The 22,558-nt window shown below is 39.6% G+C and overlaps 2 protein-coding genes across 6 annotated transcripts in view; both read left to right on the forward strand.

Annotated features, from left to right (window-relative positions):
* LOC144631724 (uncharacterized) overlaps window positions 1–22,558 on the forward strand; it is a 68,828-nt gene that overhangs the window by 43,642 nt on the left and 2,628 nt on the right. The window contains exons 1-20 of one of the 5 annotated variants that reach the window (XM_078490250.1): window positions 2,758–2,925; window positions 3,033–3,079; window positions 6,851–6,950; window positions 7,489–7,551; window positions 7,816–7,881; window positions 9,013–9,123; window positions 9,700–9,958; window positions 11,174–11,347; window positions 12,021–12,120; window positions 14,286–14,397; window positions 15,092–15,238; window positions 15,465–15,547; window positions 16,218–16,293; window positions 16,966–17,070; window positions 17,698–17,871; window positions 18,824–19,101; window positions 19,641–19,776; window positions 20,445–20,555; window positions 20,917–21,029; window positions 22,009–22,054. In XM_078490250.1, coding sequence (XP_078346376.1) covers window positions 2,869–2,925; window positions 3,033–3,079; window positions 6,851–6,950; window positions 7,489–7,551; window positions 7,816–7,881; window positions 9,013–9,123; window positions 9,700–9,958; window positions 11,174–11,347; window positions 12,021–12,120; window positions 14,286–14,397; window positions 15,092–15,238; window positions 15,465–15,547; window positions 16,218–16,293; window positions 16,966–17,070; window positions 17,698–17,871; window positions 18,824–19,101; window positions 19,641–19,776; window positions 20,445–20,555; window positions 20,917–21,029; window positions 22,009–22,054 — 2,358 coding nt within the window. In that variant the 5' untranslated portion in view covers window positions 2,758–2,868. Of the gene's footprint in view, window positions 1–2,757; window positions 2,926–3,032; window positions 3,080–6,850; window positions 6,951–7,488; window positions 7,552–7,815; window positions 7,882–9,012; window positions 9,124–9,699; window positions 9,959–11,173; window positions 11,348–12,020; window positions 12,121–14,285; window positions 14,398–15,091; window positions 15,239–15,464; window positions 15,548–16,217; window positions 16,294–16,965; window positions 17,071–17,697; window positions 17,872–18,823; window positions 19,102–19,640; window positions 19,777–20,444; window positions 20,556–20,916; window positions 21,030–22,008; window positions 22,065–22,558 lie in introns of those variants that run through there. The other 4 variants (XM_078490251.1, XM_078490252.1, XM_078490249.1 and 1 more) reach the window with 4 other exon arrangements.
* LOC144631881 (calcium-regulated heat-stable protein 1-like) overlaps window positions 1–22,558 on the forward strand; it is a 209,199-nt gene that overhangs the window by 28,497 nt on the left and 158,144 nt on the right. The gene's annotated exons all lie outside the window — the stretch shown is intronic.

A 22,558-nucleotide genomic window follows, 5' to 3' on the forward strand; every position in this document is an offset into this window, starting at 1 on the left:
GCTATCGAAAATTAAAATAACAGTGACGTGTTTAGAAATTTTGTATTAAAGCCTAACGTGGTGTGCTTTTCAATGCGGTTGAATTCCTGTAGAATCCGTGGCGTTAATTTAATTAGACTAAAAAGGCATCACAGCGATCTGCGAGAAAAAAACAACAATATCATGTTACATCCGTCACTTCCTTTCCTTTTATTTGTTCTCCATCGGTTGAACTAACCTCCGTTTTATTTTGTAAAACCTCTGCCGCTTTAGTGTTTGAACATGCTTTCGTGACGGTTCCGACATTTCTTGAAAGAAATCTTCACACTACGTGCTTCTCGGCTTCATGCTTGAGTGAGCGTGTGACGTGTTCACAGCGCTTTCGTAAATCGTAATTAGGTATGCAAAAACTTGCACCGGGATTTTCGGCGTGAACACCTGATAACCAGGAAACAAATATCCTAGCTGTACTGCGTTTTAAAAACCCTTTCGAAAAAGATGTTTTTTGATTAGATTTGTTCTTTAGTTTTGAGAATCGTCTTTCGTGCAGTTTAAACCGTAACTTAATTAAATTAAACAAATGTCATCGATGTCGCCGTAAAACAAACAAAAAACAAGAGTTTCATGTTACGGCATTTTCAAGGAAAACAAAAGTATTTTGTTACAAACGAACGAAAGTGTCGTGTTACGTTTGCAAAGATTAACGTAAGGAACACCTAGGAAAGAATACAAGTAGCCTGTGAACAGTTTTTCCGAAAGTAAAGTAAAGCAAATAAACACGAACATATATAAAACATCATACTTTCAATTGTTCCATATTGCATTCTGCACTTACCAAATCATCGAGATTTTCGTACGGGTCATCGTTTTCGTATGGGTCTTAGTTTTCGTACGGGTCTTAGTTTTCGTATGGGTCTTCGTTTTCGTACGGGTCTTAGTTTTCGTATGGGTCTTAGTTTTCGTACGGGTCTTAGTTTTCGTATGGGTCTTAGGTCTTAAGTCTTCGTTTTCGGGGTCTTGGTTTTCGTTACTACCCCAGGAACAGTTAGAAAAGCACTCCAGCCATACAGACAAGATTGGGAACAAAGTAAAAGCGTAGATTGAGTGGTAGTTATTTACAGCACCGAAATTAAAATTGGTTGCACTGCTTCTCAGGGATCTTATTTGCCTCTACGTTTCAGGACTATTGAATGATCTTGATTTGAGGATAAATCAAAGTGCGGAGTATTGGCTGGACGGAAACACGCAGTTCGCAACGCAACCATATAAATCTTCGATCCACTCGAACATTTTTGTTGAATTTGAAAAACAGAAAGTACAGTAAGCTGTCGATTTGTGATAGAAATCTTGTGACGGTAAACGCAATTATTGCAAATGGCCGCTGCATATTTTCGTACAGAGTCAAAACAAAGTCAAATATTGCTTCCCTGCCCCTACCCGTCGAAAAAACAACTTCGCTCAAAGACCGAACTGCAACAGAGTTTAGTTACCAGTCTTATGCTGCGTGTTACTAGATAGAACGCGTGATATGATTGGCTCATGATATCACATTACGTCATAGGACACGTTCGCCAGATAGGACAGAACCACAACGGCACATGCGATCAGCCCGGGGGGGTACTCCCTATAATGGCCTATACGGGGAGGCTCCGCCCGAAAGGGGTACCTTTTTCAGTCTTCAGGTATATAAAAGGGTAGGGATTTCAAAAGTTTAGGTATACGAAAGGGTATAGAAATCTGTCATTTAGGTTTTCGAAAGGGCCTTTAATTAAAATATTTTGAACAGATGCAATTTATGGCTGTATTATTTCAATTTTTTAAGCGCTACATGAAAATGACAAGAAAACGTCATGTTTTAAGCCTATACCATGACTTTCTTTTCTATATGAAAGGGGTACTTTTTTCATTAAAAGGTATACGAAAGGGGTACAATTTCTGGCAAAATGGTATATAAAAGGGTAAGGGGTAAGAGCTCGGGGCGGAGCCTCCCCGTACAAAACTTTTTTGAGTATCCCCCCCCCCCCCGGGGCGATCAGGCGTTTTTTCCGGGCATGATCCCCGGGGCATGATCTCAGGTTAGTTTTGGGAAATCTTCGCTTTCACTTCCGAAGAGCGCCCGATTCGAATTAACCAATCAAAAAGTAGTACGGAAATTGTCCGAAGCCATTTACTACTTTCAACATGGCCGCATGAGCAGGCCGCATGGTCATTCTCGTACCTCGAGTCTTCGTCCCTTCTAGTCTATTCTGCGCAGGCTTGAAGAAACGAGCGCTCGTTTCCTGACCGTTGGTCAAAGGGAACGAAGACCCTGGGTACGAGGATGGCCGCATGGTAATATAGTGTCTGAACACAGGGAGCCCAGACAAACTGTTTGTGTATGGACTGTGCACATTTACATTTTTATAGAGAATGTATGGAATTTACGGAATGGTTTGTAGAACCATTCGCTGTTTTCACCGTTCCCATAATACATCTTCTTTACCCCCCAAAATTTTTGCATAAGCATTGTTTTCAATTTCTCTTGGGATTTACAGTGACGTGCAATCGTCCCCAGAGAAATTGAAAACAATGCTTATGCAAAAATTTTGGGGGGTTATTTAAATAAAACAAGATGTATTATGGGATCGTGAAAAAAGCGAATTTGTATTTTTTTTTTGTTGGATGATTCAGAACAAAAAAAGTGCCAGGCGTCGCAGAGTGCTCTGCCCCTCCCCTGCACGTGACAAAAAGAAAATTAGAGCTGTGGCCTGTGGGATCTGGAAACAAGAAATCGAATGCCTTGAAGAAATGAAAACAGTCAAACATTGTCAAGTACAGCTTTAAGTGGGAAATGCGAAAATGTGGAGCTCATCATCCGCTATAAAATAACTGCTTAATTTATCAAAGATAATGAGCTCATTTTCTGACAGAAAACCTTCAGAAGAAGATCTACTTGGCTGTTGGGAGGTACGAAAATCAACTCATCCAATACGTAATTTATGAATATTTCCATCGAGAAATTATGGTTTCATTTCAATTCTGCTGACTAAACTAGTTTCTTCGAATGTTTGCAGATAGTGTCATGTAGGCTGTCGGACGATTGTTATCCAGCCGTTGAAGGGTACGTTACGATTATCTGCTGCTCTTTAAATTTTTTAGACGTTTCAAATTGTTTAAAATACAGTTGAATCCCGATAACTCGAACCCTCAGTAACTCGAACCTTTTTTGATTCCCCTCCAGGTCGATTTTCTTACTTAAGCTTATTTTACCCTCGATAACTCGAAGACCTCGAACTCCCGATATCTCGAACCTTTTTCGATTTCCCTTGAAGATTCGAGTTATCGGGATTCGACTGTATTCTCGACTTTTCTCTGAGCATGTAGTCATGTTACAGTGCGGACACTCGAACCATGAACACTTGGACATTTTTTGGGCCTTTTTGACGGTTAGCCAATGAGAGCTCTTCTAATAAACAAAAGGATTAACATTTTTTAAGTGCCGTCCAATCACAGCGGTTGCGGGAAAATATAATGTGAGTTCTTTTAATGTCAGCGACTCGGCAATATTTCGAATGTTAAATGGCCTACGCGCCTGCTAACTACGCTGGAAAGTACCGTACATATTTTTCGCTAGAATCAAGTTATCTTTCAAGATTTTATCGCCATCGTCGGGGACTTTTTTATTCCTGTTCGGCAAAGGTGAATGCAAACTCGGTGTTCATCGACAGCAACGGATCTACTGCCACGACAATGGTAAAGCTCTGCCTCAAGTTTATCGGGAAAGAATGCTTGATCTACATCATCAAGGGTTTTCGCAAACACAAATTTCACAAAATATGCGAGTTAGTGTCGGATGTGTAAATAAAGTTGTTCAATCTTACGAAGACAGCAACTCATCTCTGGCTGGGCCGCGAAAAACACCGGTTTAAAATAAAATGTCAACAGAGAATGTGGTATGTGGTATCAGAGAAATTATGTAAACCTAGCGTGTATACAAGTGAGATTCAACAGCGGTTGTTGTTAGATTAGCGAAGCTGTGTCCAAAGTAAGTCCAGCAAATTCAATCGCATACTTCAGAAAATGCGGCTACGTGACTGACAACTCAGATTTTTATCTTACACATGAATTAAAACAAATAAACTCACTCTTGCTGCTAGCATGGCTAAACAACATAGATTTTCTTCAAATGCAGGCGCAGATTAGACAAGATAGAACAAAACTTAATTGAATAGAATAGAAATTGTTCTGATTCAAAATAAGTCCAGCGAATAGCATACTTTAGAAAACACGGATATGTCTGATTCTGTTGCTATCTGTGGGAGCAAATAAACTCGCTCTTGTTGCTACACAAATGTAAGTTTCCTACAAGCGCAATAAGAAACAGAATGTATATTACAAATTAAACTTTTTTAAATAGATTCTGTTCTGATTCAACCTTATTGTCACGTTCTAGTAGTCTAAAAGTCAAACTTTATTTTTGTACAGCACAATCACAACCGGAAATGCATGAACTAATGTCTGAACTAATTACAGTGTACCGGCACATTATTTGAAGCCGAAATGAAAACACGCAAAAATAAAAACACAACAGGGAACATATCAAACGCAGTTTACTGCAGCATAACATGAGTAAAGTACAATTTTACCATTTGCATGCATTCCTTTTTTCCGCTCACTGCAATCGGAGAGGGTCAACAATTCCATGTTTATTCTCTTCGATAACACTTGGCAATCTCCAGTCATAATTTTCCTCTAATAGAAGTTTATTTCGCAGCGCTCGCTGAACCCGTCGCTGAAGAATCATCAAGTCTCTAACAGGTTCTCTATCCAAGGCAGAACGATGCAAATATTTCGCTGGGTTCTGTTTCTTTATATTGACGTGGTCGCATAAATAGCAAAGAACCTTGATTTAGTTCGTTGGCGGGAAGCGCTAAATATTTCGCTCTTTGCTTTCGTATACTATTATTCAACTTCCTTTAGTTCACGCTGTATGGTGCAATTATCGATAATCAATTCTGGGTGTTTTTTCCTTTAGCTTACAAGAGTTGAAATCATTACACAGGCTTTTCTTTTTGATGTTGTTCAGTTCGGCCTCTAATACACGGAAGAACGAGTCCAAATCCTCAGATTTCATGTATTAAAGCCAGTGACCTTTGTGAGCGGAACCCTCTGTTTTCGAACTGGAGCGAAAGTCTTTCTTATTTCATGCTTGGAGATAATGATTTGAGCTATATATAAATTTCACTCTTGTCAGCCATGATCGGTATGTTTCACTCTCAATAAATGTACGAGCCTCGTTATGAAGTCACCTCGTGATTGGATGATGGCATAAAAGCGGGAAAAAAGGCCTTGGTGTTCACGGTTCGAGTGTCCGCACTGTAATTATTAGCTGGCAATTATCTGGGTCATAATTTTAGACTAGATAACCAAGTTATAATATTCAAACACAGTTTAATATAAAGCCGTTTAAATTTTAATGCTGCAATCCAGAATTTGGTATTATGTGTTGTGCACAGTTGTTCCTTGTAATCTTCTATGGTTTTGAAAGATAGGCCCCGCCAGGGTAAATTCCGACAAGCGACATGAACATGACCCAAAAAGTAGCAACAGCACATAAAATAAAATTGTGACAAACGACAACCCTTATGAAAAAACTTAAATTCCGACAGGGACAAGCAATTTCAATTTAATCACCAGTAGCGACATGAAAAGCGATGAAATTAAACAGCGATACAGAACATTTTCAAATTAAGACAAGTGACACAAGACCCCCCCCCCCTAGGATATGGATTCATGTACATGACAAGTTCCTGTAATTTAAAAGAAACTGTGTGCTGACATGTTGCACTCCCTCCAAGAAATAACTTGATTTTTCTTCACACCATTAGGAAAGAGCCAACTTCTTCCCTATTACCTCTTCAGAAATATTTTAAAGATCAAAATTTGCCACCAATACAACCCCTCTTATACATGACTTTGCCCTGCTTAATGGGCCTTTGAATTAGATTTAGGCTATGTTCACACGTAATGCATGGTGCATGGTGCTTGAATACAGTTCTTGCTGGCCACTAATATGAGCATGCTTTTTTTTTCAAGTACCTGTGCCAGGATTCGGGCATGGAGTACAAGGTCTTGACCTTGTACTCAGGCACTTTTATTAATGTACTTGGATACTTTCATTGATTTTCTGTGTGTGAACATGAATCTATTTTTTTGCCGGTGCTCAGGTACCAGTGCTGTTGCACTAAGTGTGAACACGGCCTTATTTTTGGAAATGGCCATACTGTTTTGCACAGTAACTCAATAACTGAAATTATGTGCAGTGGTAACTGAGGACACTATTTTCAAACTTTTTCACACCATCAGACTGCTCAAGAAAGTAAAATGCACTCAAGAGATTATTTAGATTAGTGATCTACTTAGACATGAATGTATATCCCTTTATTTTCTTGGATTTACACAAAGGTCAGACCTTTCTTGTCCCCATCGCTATTTTTGCCTCTCAATTTGCCAGAAGGGCTTTGGCACAAGAAACGCAAGGCTCTGGAGACACAGCATTTCCAGTCCTAGATGCCACGTATACAGTTGTGATGTTTATATATACTTTGTACAAATGTGAGAGAGCCATAAGATTACATTTTTGACCTTCATTCAAGATTCCTTTGTTTCAAACAACCAGTCAGAATAATTGGAACTAATTCAAAAATCCTATGTCACCAGAGCCCTTCATTTCTCCTGCCAAGGCCTTGCTGGCTGAGAGAAATGAAAAAGGACTATGGGGACGAGAATGGGGTGGGATTTTCCCAAACTCACTGGCTATATATGGTATGTACATATACATCTACATGAAAATGTGCATATGAAGGTATTCATTTTTGTTGCTGTTTCTCAGTGTACAATTCCATTTGGAAGAAGGTGGAGATCTGATCTGGAAAGTGCCACCTGCTTCAGAACAAGAAACTCTTCCTTTCTTCTCCTGTGAAACCTTTGTGGTTAGTGTTTTTATTTATGTTTCAGCTGAGATGAAGAAAAATTTTACTTTATCCATTTCGTAGCATGGGTTACTAATTTAAAGTAAAAAGTGGGTTACCGGTAATAAATATCTCACTGAAAGGGGCCAGTTTTGATGCTAAGGGCCGGCTGCTGGCCAATTTCACCGGCTAAAAAAAAAGAGAACTTAAATCCAGCTGAAATTTCACATGAAAAGAAAGACTTACTAGGTAAACTTTGAGAGCTGCTAAGGCCAAAAAGGCCAGCTGGGCTTGTTGATGTGCCGGCTAAGTGTTTTCTTAGCTACATCCCTTTGGGCTTAAAATATTTTGAAATCTCACCTTTAAATTTATCAACATTGTGTAAATGGGTGGGCTATCTAATTTGAAGATTTTCAATTATACTTTGAATTGACATTTAATCTGGTGGTTTTTGAATTGACAGACTGTGAACTTAAGCCCTTGATTTTTAAGACTTAAAAACATTTCTTTACTGACTACAACATTAGTTAACAACTAATGTTGTTTTTCTTTTTTGCAGTTTGACAGTTTTTCAGGAGAGTTGGTTTGTTATGGCAATAATGTAGATAAAATTGCATTGAAAGTAAGTATAGGTAATAACACAATTACAATCGATGTTCTTTCATTCTCTTTTTCCCTTTCTCCCTCCCCCCTTCCCTTCCTCCCTCTCTCCCTTTCCTTCCTTACCCCCTCTCCCCCTTCCTCTCTCCTTGCATCCATCCATCCTTCCTTCCTTCTTTTACAAACCTTGCCTCTTTCGACCTGTAACTTTCGTTTTCCCTTTAAACAACAGTTTCTCATCCAAAATATTAGCTAACCTCTTGTGCTTGTTTACTGATCCCTCCAGTGTACACTTGAGTCAAGCCAACTAGTCTTGTGTTATGACAGGCATCTAAAGCTGTGCTGTCAAAAGGTAAAGGCACTGATCTTAAGATGTGCACAATGTTTTAAGTGGAGGTACTCTCCTAGGGCTAAGGGTGCCCCATCCCAGGCCCATATTTCTCATGCAAAAATTACTTTGAAAAATTGCTAATTAAAACATAATTTTAGAAAACCTGTCCAACCCCAGACTTGGAGGGTAAAACTGTGATCCAGTTTATGTATCAGACAGAAAATATCGAAACCAACAACTGCATTCCATTGTAGCTTATGTTTCAGAAATATTGAAAGTTAGATAGTTGGTCAGTTCATATTGCATGCCACTGGTCACTAGCCACTAATAATAGAGAGCAACACATGGTCCACACTTATTTTCTCAAAGCCTTGATAGTCCTAGCCTTCTCCGCAGGCAACTCCACTGCTGAGAGAAGACTAGAAACAAATGAAAGGGAGGTGACTAGGAATGTGAAAGACATGCCGTTCACCTCCCTCCTGTTTGTTCATAGTCTTTTCTCAGCAGTGGAGTTGCCTGCAGAGGAGGTTAGGATAACACTCTCCACTGGATAAATCACTATCAAGTGGATAGCATATATCGGTAGCTTGTGTTTTTAGGAGGCAGCTCTTGTGCCAAATTAGTCAGCTAGGGGGAACAAAAATGTCAATAGGTAAATGTAAATGTCAATAGGTAAAGTATGCATTCAGGCCTACTGGCCCATCAGGCTGGAGCTTATCCCAGTTTCAGTAGCATAAAGCGACTAGGAGTATAAATTTCTATTCCCCCCTGGATGAGATTCTGATCCATAACAGGGTTACCCCCAGCATTTAATTCATTGGTACCGATTTGTACACCTGGATGGAGAGAGGCACTGTGAGAGTAAAGTGTCTTGCTGAAGAACACGACAAAATGACCCCAAGCCAAGGCTTGAATCCGGACTGCTAAGTCTGGAGTCTAAATAAGGCACAAACCATTAGGCCATCATGCCTCCCTTAACTATTTAATTGGCAGTGGATAGTGCTTAATTTCTATTTATGTTTTATACAATATTATAGTGTTTTTTGGATAGTGTGCTGTTGTTTCCTCATAGTCTGCTAAAAATAAACATAATTTTTAAGATTCATAATTTAAATAATAAAATTATGTTTAATATATATTCTTTTAATTCAGGTGAATGAATTGGATTCAGATAATCTTTCACGTCATCCATACTCTCTGCTACCTGCATTGAAGGAAGGCTTTTTCACTGATATCACATTTATTGCCAGTAATGGTGAAAAGGTGTTTATTTTAAAACTACTCTGTTAGTATATTATTCATTTTTGTCCTTAATTTGCTTGGCAATTACATGAAATTAAATCGGTCCTTTCTTGCTTTTTTTTGTAAAGCTGGTACATATCAGTGACTTTTCTGCTAAAAAGAGGTTGTCACAGTCTCTCTAAACTCAACTTTTGTTGTATTTTAAGTGGACCGTCACCAAGAATCGTACAATTCAGAGACCAGTCTTAGCATGCTCATGATTACAAATTGACCTGATTGACATACTGTTTCTGCTTGGCTGATTTTAAAATTCCCTCACCCTGAACTGATTTAATTGTGCTTGGCCCAGTCTACAGGGATGTCGCTAAGGGCCAGTTGCCGGCTAATTTCACCGGCTGAAAGAGAACTTAAATCTGGCTGAAATTTCTCATGAAAACAAAGACTTAGGTAAACTTTTAGTGCTCCCAAGGCCAGAAAAGCCAGCTGGGCTTGTTAATGAGCCGGCTTAGTGTTTTCTTAGCTACATCCCTGAGTCTAATTAGTATTAAATTAATAACTGATCGGTGTATGTTTTATGTTTATTCTTTTGTTTTTCAGTTTCTAGCTCACAAGACAATCCTTTCTTGTTTCTTTGCTGATATCTACAAATGGGACAAAATTCCTCCTTTCCTGGAGGGTCTGCCTTCAGATGTGCTGTATGCATTATTGCACTATCTGTACACTTGCTCTTTGCCAAGTAACATCACAGATGAAACTGCAAGGCAGCTGTTAAGAATTGTACAATTGAATGGGAAGGATATTGGGAATTTGGGAGATTTATGTACAGAGTTTCTTGAAGCAACAGCTGTGAAAAATAGTAAGTCAAACAGTAAACAAGTTATTTTTAGGCCTTTATGCAATTTTCAATAACATGTAGTAGTCCCCCCCCCCCCTTCCTTGACGATACATAAGAAGTCACTGTCACCGCTACAGGTTGAATACCTTAGCATTTTGTCAAGTTGCCCAAACAATTTTCTGGCACTTGTTTATACTCCTTTGTGGAGATAGGAACATGCTGTGAGCAGGGTTCGTATGGGTCCTGGAAAGTCATGGAATTTTATTGTGGCACTTTGTCCTGGAAAAAGACTACCAGTCCTGGAAAGTTTTTGAAATCTGTTAAACTCAAAAAACAACTGAATTCTTAGAACTGACATTATAAGAAATGTACAGACAATAAGGAGAAATAATATTGAGATCTTGGGAGTAAAAGGATTAATGTGAATTTTAGAGTCCTGAAAAATCAACCTGAGTCCTTGAAATATCCTGGAAAAGTACTGGAAAATTGATTGTGAAACAGGGTGTGAACCCTGTGTGAGAGTAAAGTGTCTTGCTTGAGAACACAGCATAATGATCCCAGAAATAAATGTCATAATTATGGAATATCCAGGGGGGGGGGGGGGCACATAGTACACTGTAATAGCAAATTAAACCACCAGAACAACAAAGAAAGAAGAAAAGAAATTCATTTCCAGATCCCGTTTTTGAGCGAGCGAATAAATTCCCCCCCCCCCCAAAAAAAGGACAATGATTTTCTATTTAATCGAAGACCACACGCAAAAATTCAGGCACGTTTGAGCAAAAATTCAGGCGCGTTTGAAAGAAAAAACGATTTTTCATCCAAAAAGTCACTAAGCATAGTTTTGCATCAAGCTATTCAAAAGATCTTTTACCCAGATGGTTAATCACTGTCATTCTAATAATCATTTCTGTACCATTATATCAGGGTTTTCAGATCAAGCCAGTGACTGCTGGTTTTCTGTGGGCCACTTGATTTTGTGTCGCTAGTTACTCCGGTCATAGCAATCAGCTTGTGACAAGCAAGCTCGGCATTGTGACAGCCGTCTCCTCTTCCAGTTGCCGACACCTACTTCAAAACATTTTGAAATTCCTGATTATATTATATGCCTGGGTGCTGCTATATGCCACTTGCTTTAATTCCACAAATCAAACCATTCTATACAGAATAATTAATTTTATATTATTATTTCATGGCAGGTTTATTTTTCCCCTCCTGTTTTTCTTTTCCTTGCAGGGATTAGAGGCCTAGTGAGTGAACTATACAGTATAATGGAGTATGTCTTACAAATGGTGGAAACCCTTACTGCAGGTCTTTGCACTCAAACTGTCAGTTGTGGGCATCTCCAAAGAATTGATCCTTCAAAAATTACTGATGTAACTAAGATGGTGCTAAGGAAACTGGCTATAGGTATGAATACATGTAAAAACATGTCATGATACACAATTTAAAAAACTGCAGATGATACATGATAAAGTTGTGTCTAGGAAACCAGTACATGCATGTCTTATCAGTGTCTTACTACTGACTGAGCTTTCTTTCAAACGGCTTACAAGCCACTTCAAATTAAGGTACTTTTTTTGACAGAATCCATTCTTTGAATTTTTGATTTTTTAATTGTATAACCTCATCAAGTAAATATTTAACAAGTATTCACCAAAGTGGAGGTGGCTAGTGGTGGATATATTTACCGAGCTGCGAAGTGGCAATGTAAACATCCACCACTAGCCACGGACACTGAGGTGAATAGTTGTTTTGGTGTATACTAAAACAGTGAGATGATATAGCCCGAAAGAATGATTTTTGACTACTAGTTTTTCCCCTTCAAAGATTACAATTTTCGTGGGCACGTTGCTCGGAGGTGAATAGCAAAGGATATTCCGAGTTTGAGTAGCCAATCAGTGCGCACCAAAAGCACTATCCACTGTTTTAGTATAATATACTAATTATAATAATGAAATGGACACCTCTTCAAAGTGGACACCTCCACACAAACACTATTTTCAAACCGTTATAAAGGTTTTAATTTATTATAGAAAAGTTGTTAATTTTGTTTTTCTGATATTTTGTCCTTTTATACCAGGAACATTAAAGTTTGTTTTGCTCTGTGACATATTTACCAAACACAAGTCTGACTTATCAAGAGAAGAAAGGCAAGAAATAATTCAACACTGTAGAAAAAGGTATAAGATAATTTATAACAATTGCAACATGCAAACAATACTTTGGTGTTCTTGAATCTAATACTAATATCTTCCCTTGTAAAAATTTTACCGCGATCGCGCCGCGAATGTCGCGATCGCGCCGCGACTGACGCGATCGCGCCGCGATTTGTTGTCATCGCGACGCGATCGTGCGTGACGCGATTGTAAATGAACGCGAACGCGCCGCGATAGTTGCGATCGCGCCGCGATTGCCGCGATAGTCGCGATCGCGGCGTGATGAGTGCGATCGCGGCGCGATTGATTACCACCGCACCGCGATTTGGGGGGCTGGAATAAATCTCGGGAAGTGTTCCCGGCGAGAACTCACTTCTCAATCACCGGGAGAAAGTCAATATGCTTTGAAACTCTCACAAATCATGCTGTGGTCGTAACGCAAATCATGACTTGTATTGATGAAACAAAAATTAAAGTACTAATCAAAGTAGTTATAAAACTAGTTTGATTTAAAATGTCGAAAAACATTTTATTACGTGACGGTGAGCCGTGAGGACGTGATTCCCACGAGAAAAGTTTTATTTAGTTTTAGTCTAGACGAACTGGCGCGACAAAGCGGCGCGTGATAATGAGTAAAGATAAATTAAAAGATAAGAATTTTTATTTCTTAACAGTCCGTTTTTTAATCTTTTCAAACACTTTGTTTCTTTCTTTTCTTATCTTTGAGGAGCCTTAATACCTTTGTGCAATCCAATGACAAATTTCTGTCGGCCATTTTCTTCAAATGCAAATACAATCAGGAATTCCCTGCAATTGCGTTTTTTGCATTGAAAAATCCTCTATATGGCATTTAATTTAATTGTGGCTCCGAAGAGGCTGTCAGAATGAGCTTTTTTTAGAGCTTTATATTTACCTTCCCGTAGACCACGATCGTAGACCACACACATCGAAGTCCTTTCCCGCCTTTTGCCGCAAGGTGTCGTGAACTGAGCGTTACGATTGGCTGAGTTAGGTCACGTAGTGCATAGTACACGCAATCGCTACGCCATCCCAAGCAGAAAAGAAATTTTATTTCGAGAAAGTTGGTATGTTTTCTCTTCACAATCAGGACTGGAAAAATGTGTTCTTTTTTAGCTGCTTCTGTTTATAACAAGAGTTTAGAAGCGACCTAACTTGAGGGAAAAGCGTCTCTGTGAAAACTGCTAGAATTTGTTTTGTTAATTCAAGCGACTGCTTGTTTATAATTTCAACAGCTAGCGCTTCGTCGCTTCGTCATGGACTTTGTTGACTGAACTACAGCTAAACTGTGAATATAAAAAAAAATGCAAAACTCGAACAGTGGAAAGAGGAAAACATTTTGACGGTAAGGACCATTCAATGCAAAGTTGTACCTGTTGATGCTTGGGACTTAAATGTTGTATTATTTAAAAAAGCTTCGGGGAAAAGAAAGCGCATCTTCGACGGTTCGGCTACTTCGCAGATGCAAGAGATAGTTCGCTCGTTTGGTAGATCACATCATTTCATCTTCTTTCGCTTGAGCACGAGTAAAAGGTTAGTTGCCGTTATGTATGTGTTGTTCACATTTTACAGAAGAACTGTTCACTTATTTGCTTGTAAACTAAAGACTCAATCACGCTCTCCGGCTTTGCGAAATTTAATTGTGCTCGGCAGCGAAACTGGCCGTCTTTTTCTGTAAGCTTCTGTAAATAAATGATGTTGTTTCGATACAGTCTGTGTGTTTGTTTTGTCGGTATGCAAAACGCCAAGATAATTGTTTTTAAATTTATAGATTTAGGCGCGATCGCGGCGCGATTCAAGCCAAATCGCGGCGCGATGCGAGAATCGCGGCGGCCAAAAACGCGGCGCGATCCAAGCCGATCGCGGCGCGATCCAAGCTCAATCGCGGCGCGATCGCGCCAATCGTGGTGGCCAAAAACGCGGCGCAAATCGCGGCACGAATCGCGGTGCGATCCAAGCTCAATCGCGGCGCGATCGCGCCAACCGCGGCGGCCAAAAACGCGGCACGATCGCGGTAAAATTTTTACAAGGGTTGTTCCAGGACCAATAATTAAAATTTATGCATCTTTCAAATTCTAAAAGAGACCAAAAATTTATTACCCCGGTACCATGAAAGCTTAGTTATTGTTATAGAATGAACTGGTCACATATTAAATTGCTGTTGCCTCCAGGTTGCCTTCTTTTGTGGAATTAGTGGAGAAGTTTTTGGTCATTTTCCAAGGTGCCTTGTCTGGACTCAGTGACTCTGAGAAGGAAGAAATGGCTCTGTGTCTTATTCCTGAGGTTTGTGCATTAACTGGAATTTCTAAAATTTTTGTTGTGGTGTGTATGGTCTCTTTTCACCCAGCCACCCCAACTCCACCTTTCTCCAGATCTCTAAGATGTGTTGGGCCTCTCTCTAAACCCATTCACCCTTTGTATGGTTTCTCTCCACCATAGGGTCACCCTCACATGCAACATAGGGCCACTCTCTACCACAGGGTTTCTCTCCACCCAGTCACCCATTCTCCACCTCGTACCAGGTGCATATAGGGCACCTCTCCATCCAGCCTCCCTTTCTCCCCTATCGCAAGGTACCCAGTCACCCTTTGTATGGTTTCTCTCCACCATAGGGTCACCCTCCAACATAGAGACACTCTCAACCACAGGGTTTCTATCCACCCAGTCACACATTCTCCACCTCTTACCAGGTACATAGGGCATCTCTTCATCCCTCCTCCTTATCTCACCTATCACAAGGTAATTAGAGTTTCTTTCCATCCAGGCACCCTTTTCCACCTCTCACCAGGTATGTAGGGCCTCTCTCCACCCACCAACCCTCTGCCCACCCCACACTGGATATGTAGGGTCTCTCCAAGTAGTGGCAAGGTGCTTCAATCATGGTACAGAAACAGTGAGTGCCAGATAACTGAAGAGTGACTAGACTTTTGTAAGATCCTGTTGGTTGTAACATGAGGTTTTGTTTTTCCTGGACAAGATTGAGAAGATGTGGTTGACATCCAGTCAGCTTGGTAGTGATGCCAATCTTGCTCTGGAAACAATTACTAGGAAAGCAGACAAAGATCACAAAACAAAAACACACCTCCCAAAGATGGCTACTTCTTTGAGTAGAACACTCAGAAATGTGAGTATACCTCTAAACCCCCCAAAAATGCAATTTATTTTTCAAAGATTATTAATTTATGGGTTCCACTGTATCAATAATATGTTACAAATTTTTTATTTTTCAGTGAAATGACATACCTGCCTGACATAATTATGTCATTTATTATACATAGGTTTTAAAATTTCAACTTTTTTGTGATGCATTTTTAATTATATATTTTTTTATTAATAAAAAATTTTTCTAGGCAGTCCACTTGAGAGAAGTTATAACATTAAAGAGATTTCATGACAAGGTTTCATCCTCGCTTGTGTTTTTATTACAAAAAAGGTGAGACATCTGGCATGTATTTGGGGAGGGGCGGTGGCCTAATTGTTAGCATGCTGGATTGAGCAGTTTCGGTTGGAGCCCTGGCCAGGGTCACATTGTATACCTGCCAACTTTTTTGGGTAGGTGGTTTTTTTGGTGGTTTGGTTTTTTTTTTTTTTTTTGGTGCATTGTGTTCATGGGCAGGACGCTTTGCTCTCATAGTGCCTCTCTTCACCCAGGTGTATAAATGGGTACTGACAAATTTACTGCTGGGGGTAACCCTGTAATGGACTAGCATCCCCTCGAGGGCTTAGTAGAAATACTCCTTGTCACTTCATGCTACTGATTACGGATAAAACCTTGAATTCTCAAGTCATGATCAATTAGTGTTATCTTGTGAGTAGCACAACGGCTTGCCAAATTCCAGAAGATAAGTACGTATTTTTGATTATTTTTTTTTTTTTTTGGGTTTTTTTTTGTTTTTTTTTTTTTCAAGTGGGATGACAGTGCCATGAAAGGCCCAAGCCACAAGCAAGCCTGTGCACTGATCAAGTCATTGGCTGACCCTAAGAGGACGCTCCTCATTGGAAACACGTTAGGCAATTTAAGTAAAAGTGGAAAATAAAATGTTAAGAACATAATAAATTCGGCAGTTACAGATTAATTGAACACATTTCTTTGACCATTTTAGGGAACATTTTACTTCTTTGTCAGAAGAGCAAAGACTGAGGTCTGTGGTGAAGACCATGGATAACTTAATGCTAGAGGTAAGTGTTGAAACTCTCCCTAATACTTCGTTTGGAATGTTGTTATCCAGCTGGGCCATGAAAACTATTGATGGTTATTTGAGGGTCCTGAAAAGGGGATACAAATCCCATTTTCCAGCCCAAGTTTTGCTTAAATCCTATTTCCCAGTCTACTGTTTTCCCAAAGTTTCGAAATCCCAGTCCTAGGTCTTTGGTTTTTTTGTTTGTGGTTCCCAGTCCAAGTGACCCAAATTTCATTTCACTGTAAGTGAAAATTTGTCCAAATCCCAGTTCTCATTTGGGTCATTGCAAAGTGCGAAAAGCAGCAAGGCATACGATCCATTCCGGTTAGCCTACAAAGCACTTTGGTTAGCCTAACTGGCACTACGGTTAGGCTACAGTTAGCTAAGGTAGGTTGCGGTTAGCGTTTTTATCTGGAGTAGGGATTTCTGCCTCGCATGCCTCGCCGCCCTGTGTTGCACGCCTTGCGCCTCGCACATTTGTAAGACTCTTCCCATTTAGTAGCGTGAGGGGGCCCGGGGGTGCAGGGTTGGACCTGAGGAGTGAGTGTCAGGTAGTGATTTATTGGTTAAGCAAATAAATTCTATGTTTTTGGAGGGGAAGGGATCGTGTTTGTGGCACCCAAATGTATTGGGAAGTAATTTAACAAGTTATTTTTGTTTTTTGGTGCAGATTCCAGATCATATTCAGACTCTTCATAAATTCCCAAAAATATTTGAAAAAAAGCTGCCGTGGAAGCAGTGGAAGTATTTGTATAAAGAATGGATGTCATTTGTGGTAAGGCAAGTGGTTTATTTGTTCAATAATGATTGGCAAAACTTTGTTTGTTCTCGTAAATTGTCATGAAAAAGTTTTGTCTATTTTTCAGTTATGATGGTAGTATTGCTACGTACTTGCTAGAACGTAACAGGTTACCTTTAGCGTTTATTCATACTACAGTCCTGGGTGAAGATAAACACCGTACGTGTGAGGGTTAAACATGAACTTGAACTGGGGCCTGTCGATACAGCGTTGTGTGGCCACTTTGCCTCCCGATTAATTGACGCTACCAAGGCGCATCTCAGTGAGAATCAATTAAGGCTCAGTAACAAGTTATTTTGACAGTTGCCTTATAACAACATATTAGCATCTTTTTTGCACGGGGAGTGCGGAAAGAGGGGGGAAAGACTGGAAACGAGAACAGTGAGAAAGTGGGGCGAAAGAAGGGGAGACAGCAATGACAACAACAACAACTTTATTTCAACACAAGAAAGAATATTAGTGTAACCTTTCCCGTCTCGTGCTCCTTTTCACTTTCACTTTCAGTTGCCCCACTTGCCACCCAAGCGTAAAGTCATTTTTTTTAAGTCAGAACAACCTTTCCTGGATTCAGGTTAAATAAACTTTTCCAACTTTTTCATACAGAGTCTGAGCTTACGAAAAGTGTTAGCAAACAAAGACATTCTTGAGCCAGTAATAGACCAAACCATCAGTCTAGTGCATGAAGAAGAATTCAACAATCTTGCTCGAGAACTTGGTTTTCTGAAGGAAAGTTGTAATGAGGACAAAGCAGAGAATACGTATACAGCTCCACCAAAGGTACTTTTTTAAGTGTCAAATAAAATTAATTTAACTGATCCCAAATGAAAGACAAATGGGGGTACTATCAATGATACACCACAAATGTCCAATAATTAGTTCCTAGCTTACAAGTAGTTTTGTTTAAGATTCTTATTTCCGTGAGGGCGACTTTTTTGAGAAGGGCTTATTATTGAAAGGAATTTGGCATTGGCTTATTCGTGAAAGTTATTTTCTGTGGCCGAAAAAGATTTAGTTGCACACATATAGTAGCCCATAGCGGCATAAATCCATGCTCCACAAATGTTCTATGATAAAACTCTCTTTCTTAAAAAATCCCCAACAAATTCACCTTTTAAAGTCGTCACCCAGACTAGGACCTCTTCTTTCAGGAATTCTTGGTTTTAACGTGACGTCATCACAAATGTCTTAAACCCAGAATCCGACAAGGACTTTTACCTAAGACTTTTTATCCTTGGGGACTGGCTATTAGAACGTCCTTTGTGAATATATATCCTGTTGAAGGTTTTAAGCTCGATAGCATTCGCCGTCTATAATGATATAGCATTTTGAATTTCGGAGTTTCGCGCCACACGAGATGGACAAAGAAAAATTTTTTGGCCGCCAGAAGGCTGTCACGTTTTCTTAAAAAAATGCCTTATCCTGCGATTTTTAACAAGCTAAACAGTTGGGCTCCAACTATAGCGTTTCCTACAATGATACTGTGCTCTCTATTTTATTTTTATTTGCGTGAAACATATTTGACGAATAACTCGAGTACGAAATAACTTGTACTTAGACCTGAGAATTGAGGACAAATAGTTTTATGTTAAGTATCTTATGTTCTGTCACCCAACCTGGCTCTTTTTTGGAAACCACCTATACTTCAACATAGCATTGGCAATAAAGGTTTTGGTGTATTTACTCCTGGTTTTCTTCTGTGTGTGTGTTTTTTTTTTTTTTTTTTTTACAGAAGGCCACTGCTCGCGTGGAGTCAGTTATCACTTGTCCGCCCGGAGATAAGAGCCCCCTGGCACACTCAGTCATGCAACTATTGATATCTGGAGATCATGCTGACATGCGATTTATTTTAGACAAAACAGACTTATCTCATAACGCCACTTGTGCTGAATGTAAACGAATCAGTGAACAGAACTCTTTAGAGATTCCTGCACATCGAGTGATTGTGGCGACACGTTGTGTTTGGTTTAGAAGAGCACTACTAAGTGGAATGAAGGAATCCATTGAAAGGTCCGTGAGCTGTGATTTAATTTGATTTTAACAGATTTTTGAACAGCTAAAATACATTTTTTGTTTCTTAGGAAACATAAAAATAACGGTCCAGTTTTATTAACACTTGCTATATTAGAGCATTGGAACTGTTAAAAAGCGTTTTTGGCTGCGGATGGCTAGGATGGAAATGGGTTACGACTTTAAAAATAGAGGCTCGACTTTTCAAGTCGTTTCCGGGCGTCTTCAAAAACAAACAAACAATAATAATTGATATTTATAGCCGTGGCTAGATTTCTTTCAGTAACTTAAGATTATATCCTTCTTTACTGAGATTCTTTAAAATGTATCCTTCTTTCGATGTTTTTTTCATTGGGTACGTTGCCTACCACTTATATCCAGAACAGTTTCCAGTACCAAAAATCAGCAATTTCCATGACGTTGCTTCTTTAAGAAGTGCACCTATTATTCTTCTTAGTAAAGATCTTGACTCGAGAATAAAATCGATCTTGTCTTTTACTAATGATTTCCTTTGTTATCTTACAAACTGTAACTTGCAGGCGGATCTTAGTTCCAGACACGAGTCCATGTTTATTCCACAAGTTTCTTGGTTATCTGTACAGCGGTGTGCTGGATACACGCAGCCTCAGTCTGGATGAAGTCACGGAAATGTTAGCACTGAGTGATAAGTACGAGGTATGTCATTCTTTAATCTTACAATAGTTACCATCTGCTGATTGATTTGGGAATTAGAACGGTTTGCAGGCGACTGTGGAAAGTAATCTGTTTACTTTTGTTGAGTTGGGTGACTAAAAGCAAAACAAACAAAAAGTCGTGCAAGGTTTTTTATCAATCAGAGCAAACATTCTGTTCTGACTTCACTATCCTCAGTATCCTGTCACACATCAAAGCAAGAACCAATCGCCCGTTACCGCGCGCTTGCCAACGATTGCGTATTTTTCCGCGCTGGTTTTTTTTTTAGCCGATTGTATATTTCTCTTGAGTTCTATTGGTTTTTCAGTACGCTTGCCGGGCTGTGATTGGTCATAAGATTCCTTTGATTTCGAGTAGGATATAGATCTAGGCAGTTGAGATCGTGCGAGAGTTGATGAGTTTTTTCGTTTTTTATATACCTCAAGAGCCTTCGGCGGGAAAGTGAGTTTGATAGGGCAGGTTTCACAGAGATTGTAAGACTAGACTTACGCCGAGCGTTGGCAATGTAAGAAATAATCCGTGGATAAGTTCCCTGCAGGGTTATAATAATTATTTCTCGAAACTTCACCATGGATCTTACACCATCTTAATCAAATAATTATTCCTAGATTGCAACAGTGGTATGATGTTAATGTGTGTTTTTTTTTCAGATGGATTCCCTGAAAGACATTTGTGAAGAAACATTACGAAAAGATATCGATGATGACAATGTGCTTCTCTGTCTGGGCGTGGCTGAACAATTTTCCGTGTCCCGCTTAAAGGTCAGAGCCGCTTAAACGCCTAAACTTACCTTATTAACACGATAAATGGAGGTTCTTGCCAAAAACGTGTGCGATAAATCCCTCCTGTTTCCTTCCTTTTGTGGCCGTGTCTTTGGCCGGAGTAACGTGCGCCGCTGCGGAACTAAGCTGCTAAGGAGCCGAAAATTTGGAAAGTCCTTTGTCGAAACAAAGCCAGTATTCTTGTTCTGTTCTTCGCCCACCCCTCCAGTTTTTTAATGACAAATCTTCATAAAAAGACATTAGACATACTTTTTATAACGTTTGTCCTCGCAAGTGCGTGGTGATTTTCCATTTTTAAGCTGTAAGGGAGACTAAAAGGTTTGCATGTTATTTTTCTTAGGAAGAGTGTCTACGCTATATAACAGTACATCCTGAAGTCATGGAATCAGAAATGTTTGAAGAGTTGCCATGCCAACTGAAAAAGGAAATCACTGATAAAGTTCATCAAAACATGTAAGTGACAACAATTCATTTTTTTTTTGAAAAAAAAATACCATAAAAATAGAATTACGACAATAATAAAAAGAAAAAAACGAAAACGAGATAATTATAGTTAGGCAATTAATGATGGAGTGATTTTAACATTGAATACCGTACTTGTTTTTGACAAGTTAGTGGTCATAAAACTGCGTCTAGAGTCATCTTGAGAATTTGTGTATGTTAAGGATAAACAACACAATCACACATCACATTTATTTGACTTCCACTTCGCGAAACTCAGACGGTAGGATGCTAGCCTGCGTCAGCAAGCGTTCCCGTACGAGTGAAAATTTCCCGCTAATTTTCGCGCAGCCAAAAAAGCGGGAAACTCTTCATCACTTGTATGGGATAGCTAGTTCACTAGGGCTAGTAGGACACCAGTCTGCGCAGCGGGAGATCTGGGTCGGACAGACATTAAGAGCGATGATGAAGATAATGGTGGGGAACAGGGTAGGGTTTGTTTTAATATTTGCAAACGACGGTTCCGTCTTCAAATGAGCGCTTGAAAACAACCATATTGAATGAAAATCTCTAGCAATGAATACCCCTAGATCTTTTAAGTTGTGACCGGTTTGGGAGGTCGTGTCTTTATCATGGCAAATTACTATATATATAGCAGCTCGTCTGCTTTGACTCGTTGCAACATTTTCCCCTTTTTTGGCGGATCTGGGGGCTTCAACAGAGATCGTCTGGTTTGTTTTGATTATCAATTTCCCTTAAGGTGGATTTCCACTGACGCGTATACGTGCGTGAAAAGAGAATGATGAACGACTGCGTAAACGGGACGCAGGACGTTCAACATTGTCTCACACGCACGACACGTAAAAATTACGCGTCAGTGGAAATCCACCTTTATTCAGCTGAAACGCGGCCATGTCGTTCGGAAAGACAAACCTACTTCCCCAATCTTTTTTCTGCTAGTTTAAAATGAAGTTGTTCTTTTTTGTTTCAGGCCGCAGGTTGACCCGGTGATGGAGGAAGTGCTAGAGGCCTTTGCTGTAAGTTCAAGTTTTTTAAGCTGTAATGCTAATACTGCAGATTTAGTGACACGTTGTACATAGACATTCAGTACTCGTATGTAGATAAAAAAGATGGCTCATTACTGGAACGATTACGAGCAGTCAATATTGAATCCCATAAGTCAATCCGATGGCGAATAATAGGGTTCGCCCACTACCTTTTGAAACAAGACACGTCACTGGTTCTTAAGAACAGTAACTAACAGGTCGCGACAATACCTTTAGCCTTAGAAAATAATCGAAGTAGTGTTTACAATAGGCGAACTGAAAATAGAGGTTCCAGAGAGGTAGTTGCTTACTGAATTATGCTGTTGGCATAATCGATATGATACCCGACCTTGCCCCCCTCCCCCTATTTCAGTATTTCCAAAGCGGGGAGCCTGCTTGCAAACTATCGATAAGGTACAAATAGGTGCAATTAGGTCTGGGACGGATGATATGAGAGGCTTTTTTGGTACTATTACATGAAGTTTGTAGTCAACA

The sequence above is a fragment of the Oculina patagonica genome, chromosome 12, assembly GCF_052425735.1.
Source record: "Oculina patagonica isolate OP01 chromosome 12, crgOcupat, whole genome shotgun sequence".
Taxonomy (NCBI): domain Eukaryota; kingdom Metazoa; phylum Cnidaria; class Anthozoa; order Scleractinia; family Oculinidae; genus Oculina; species Oculina patagonica.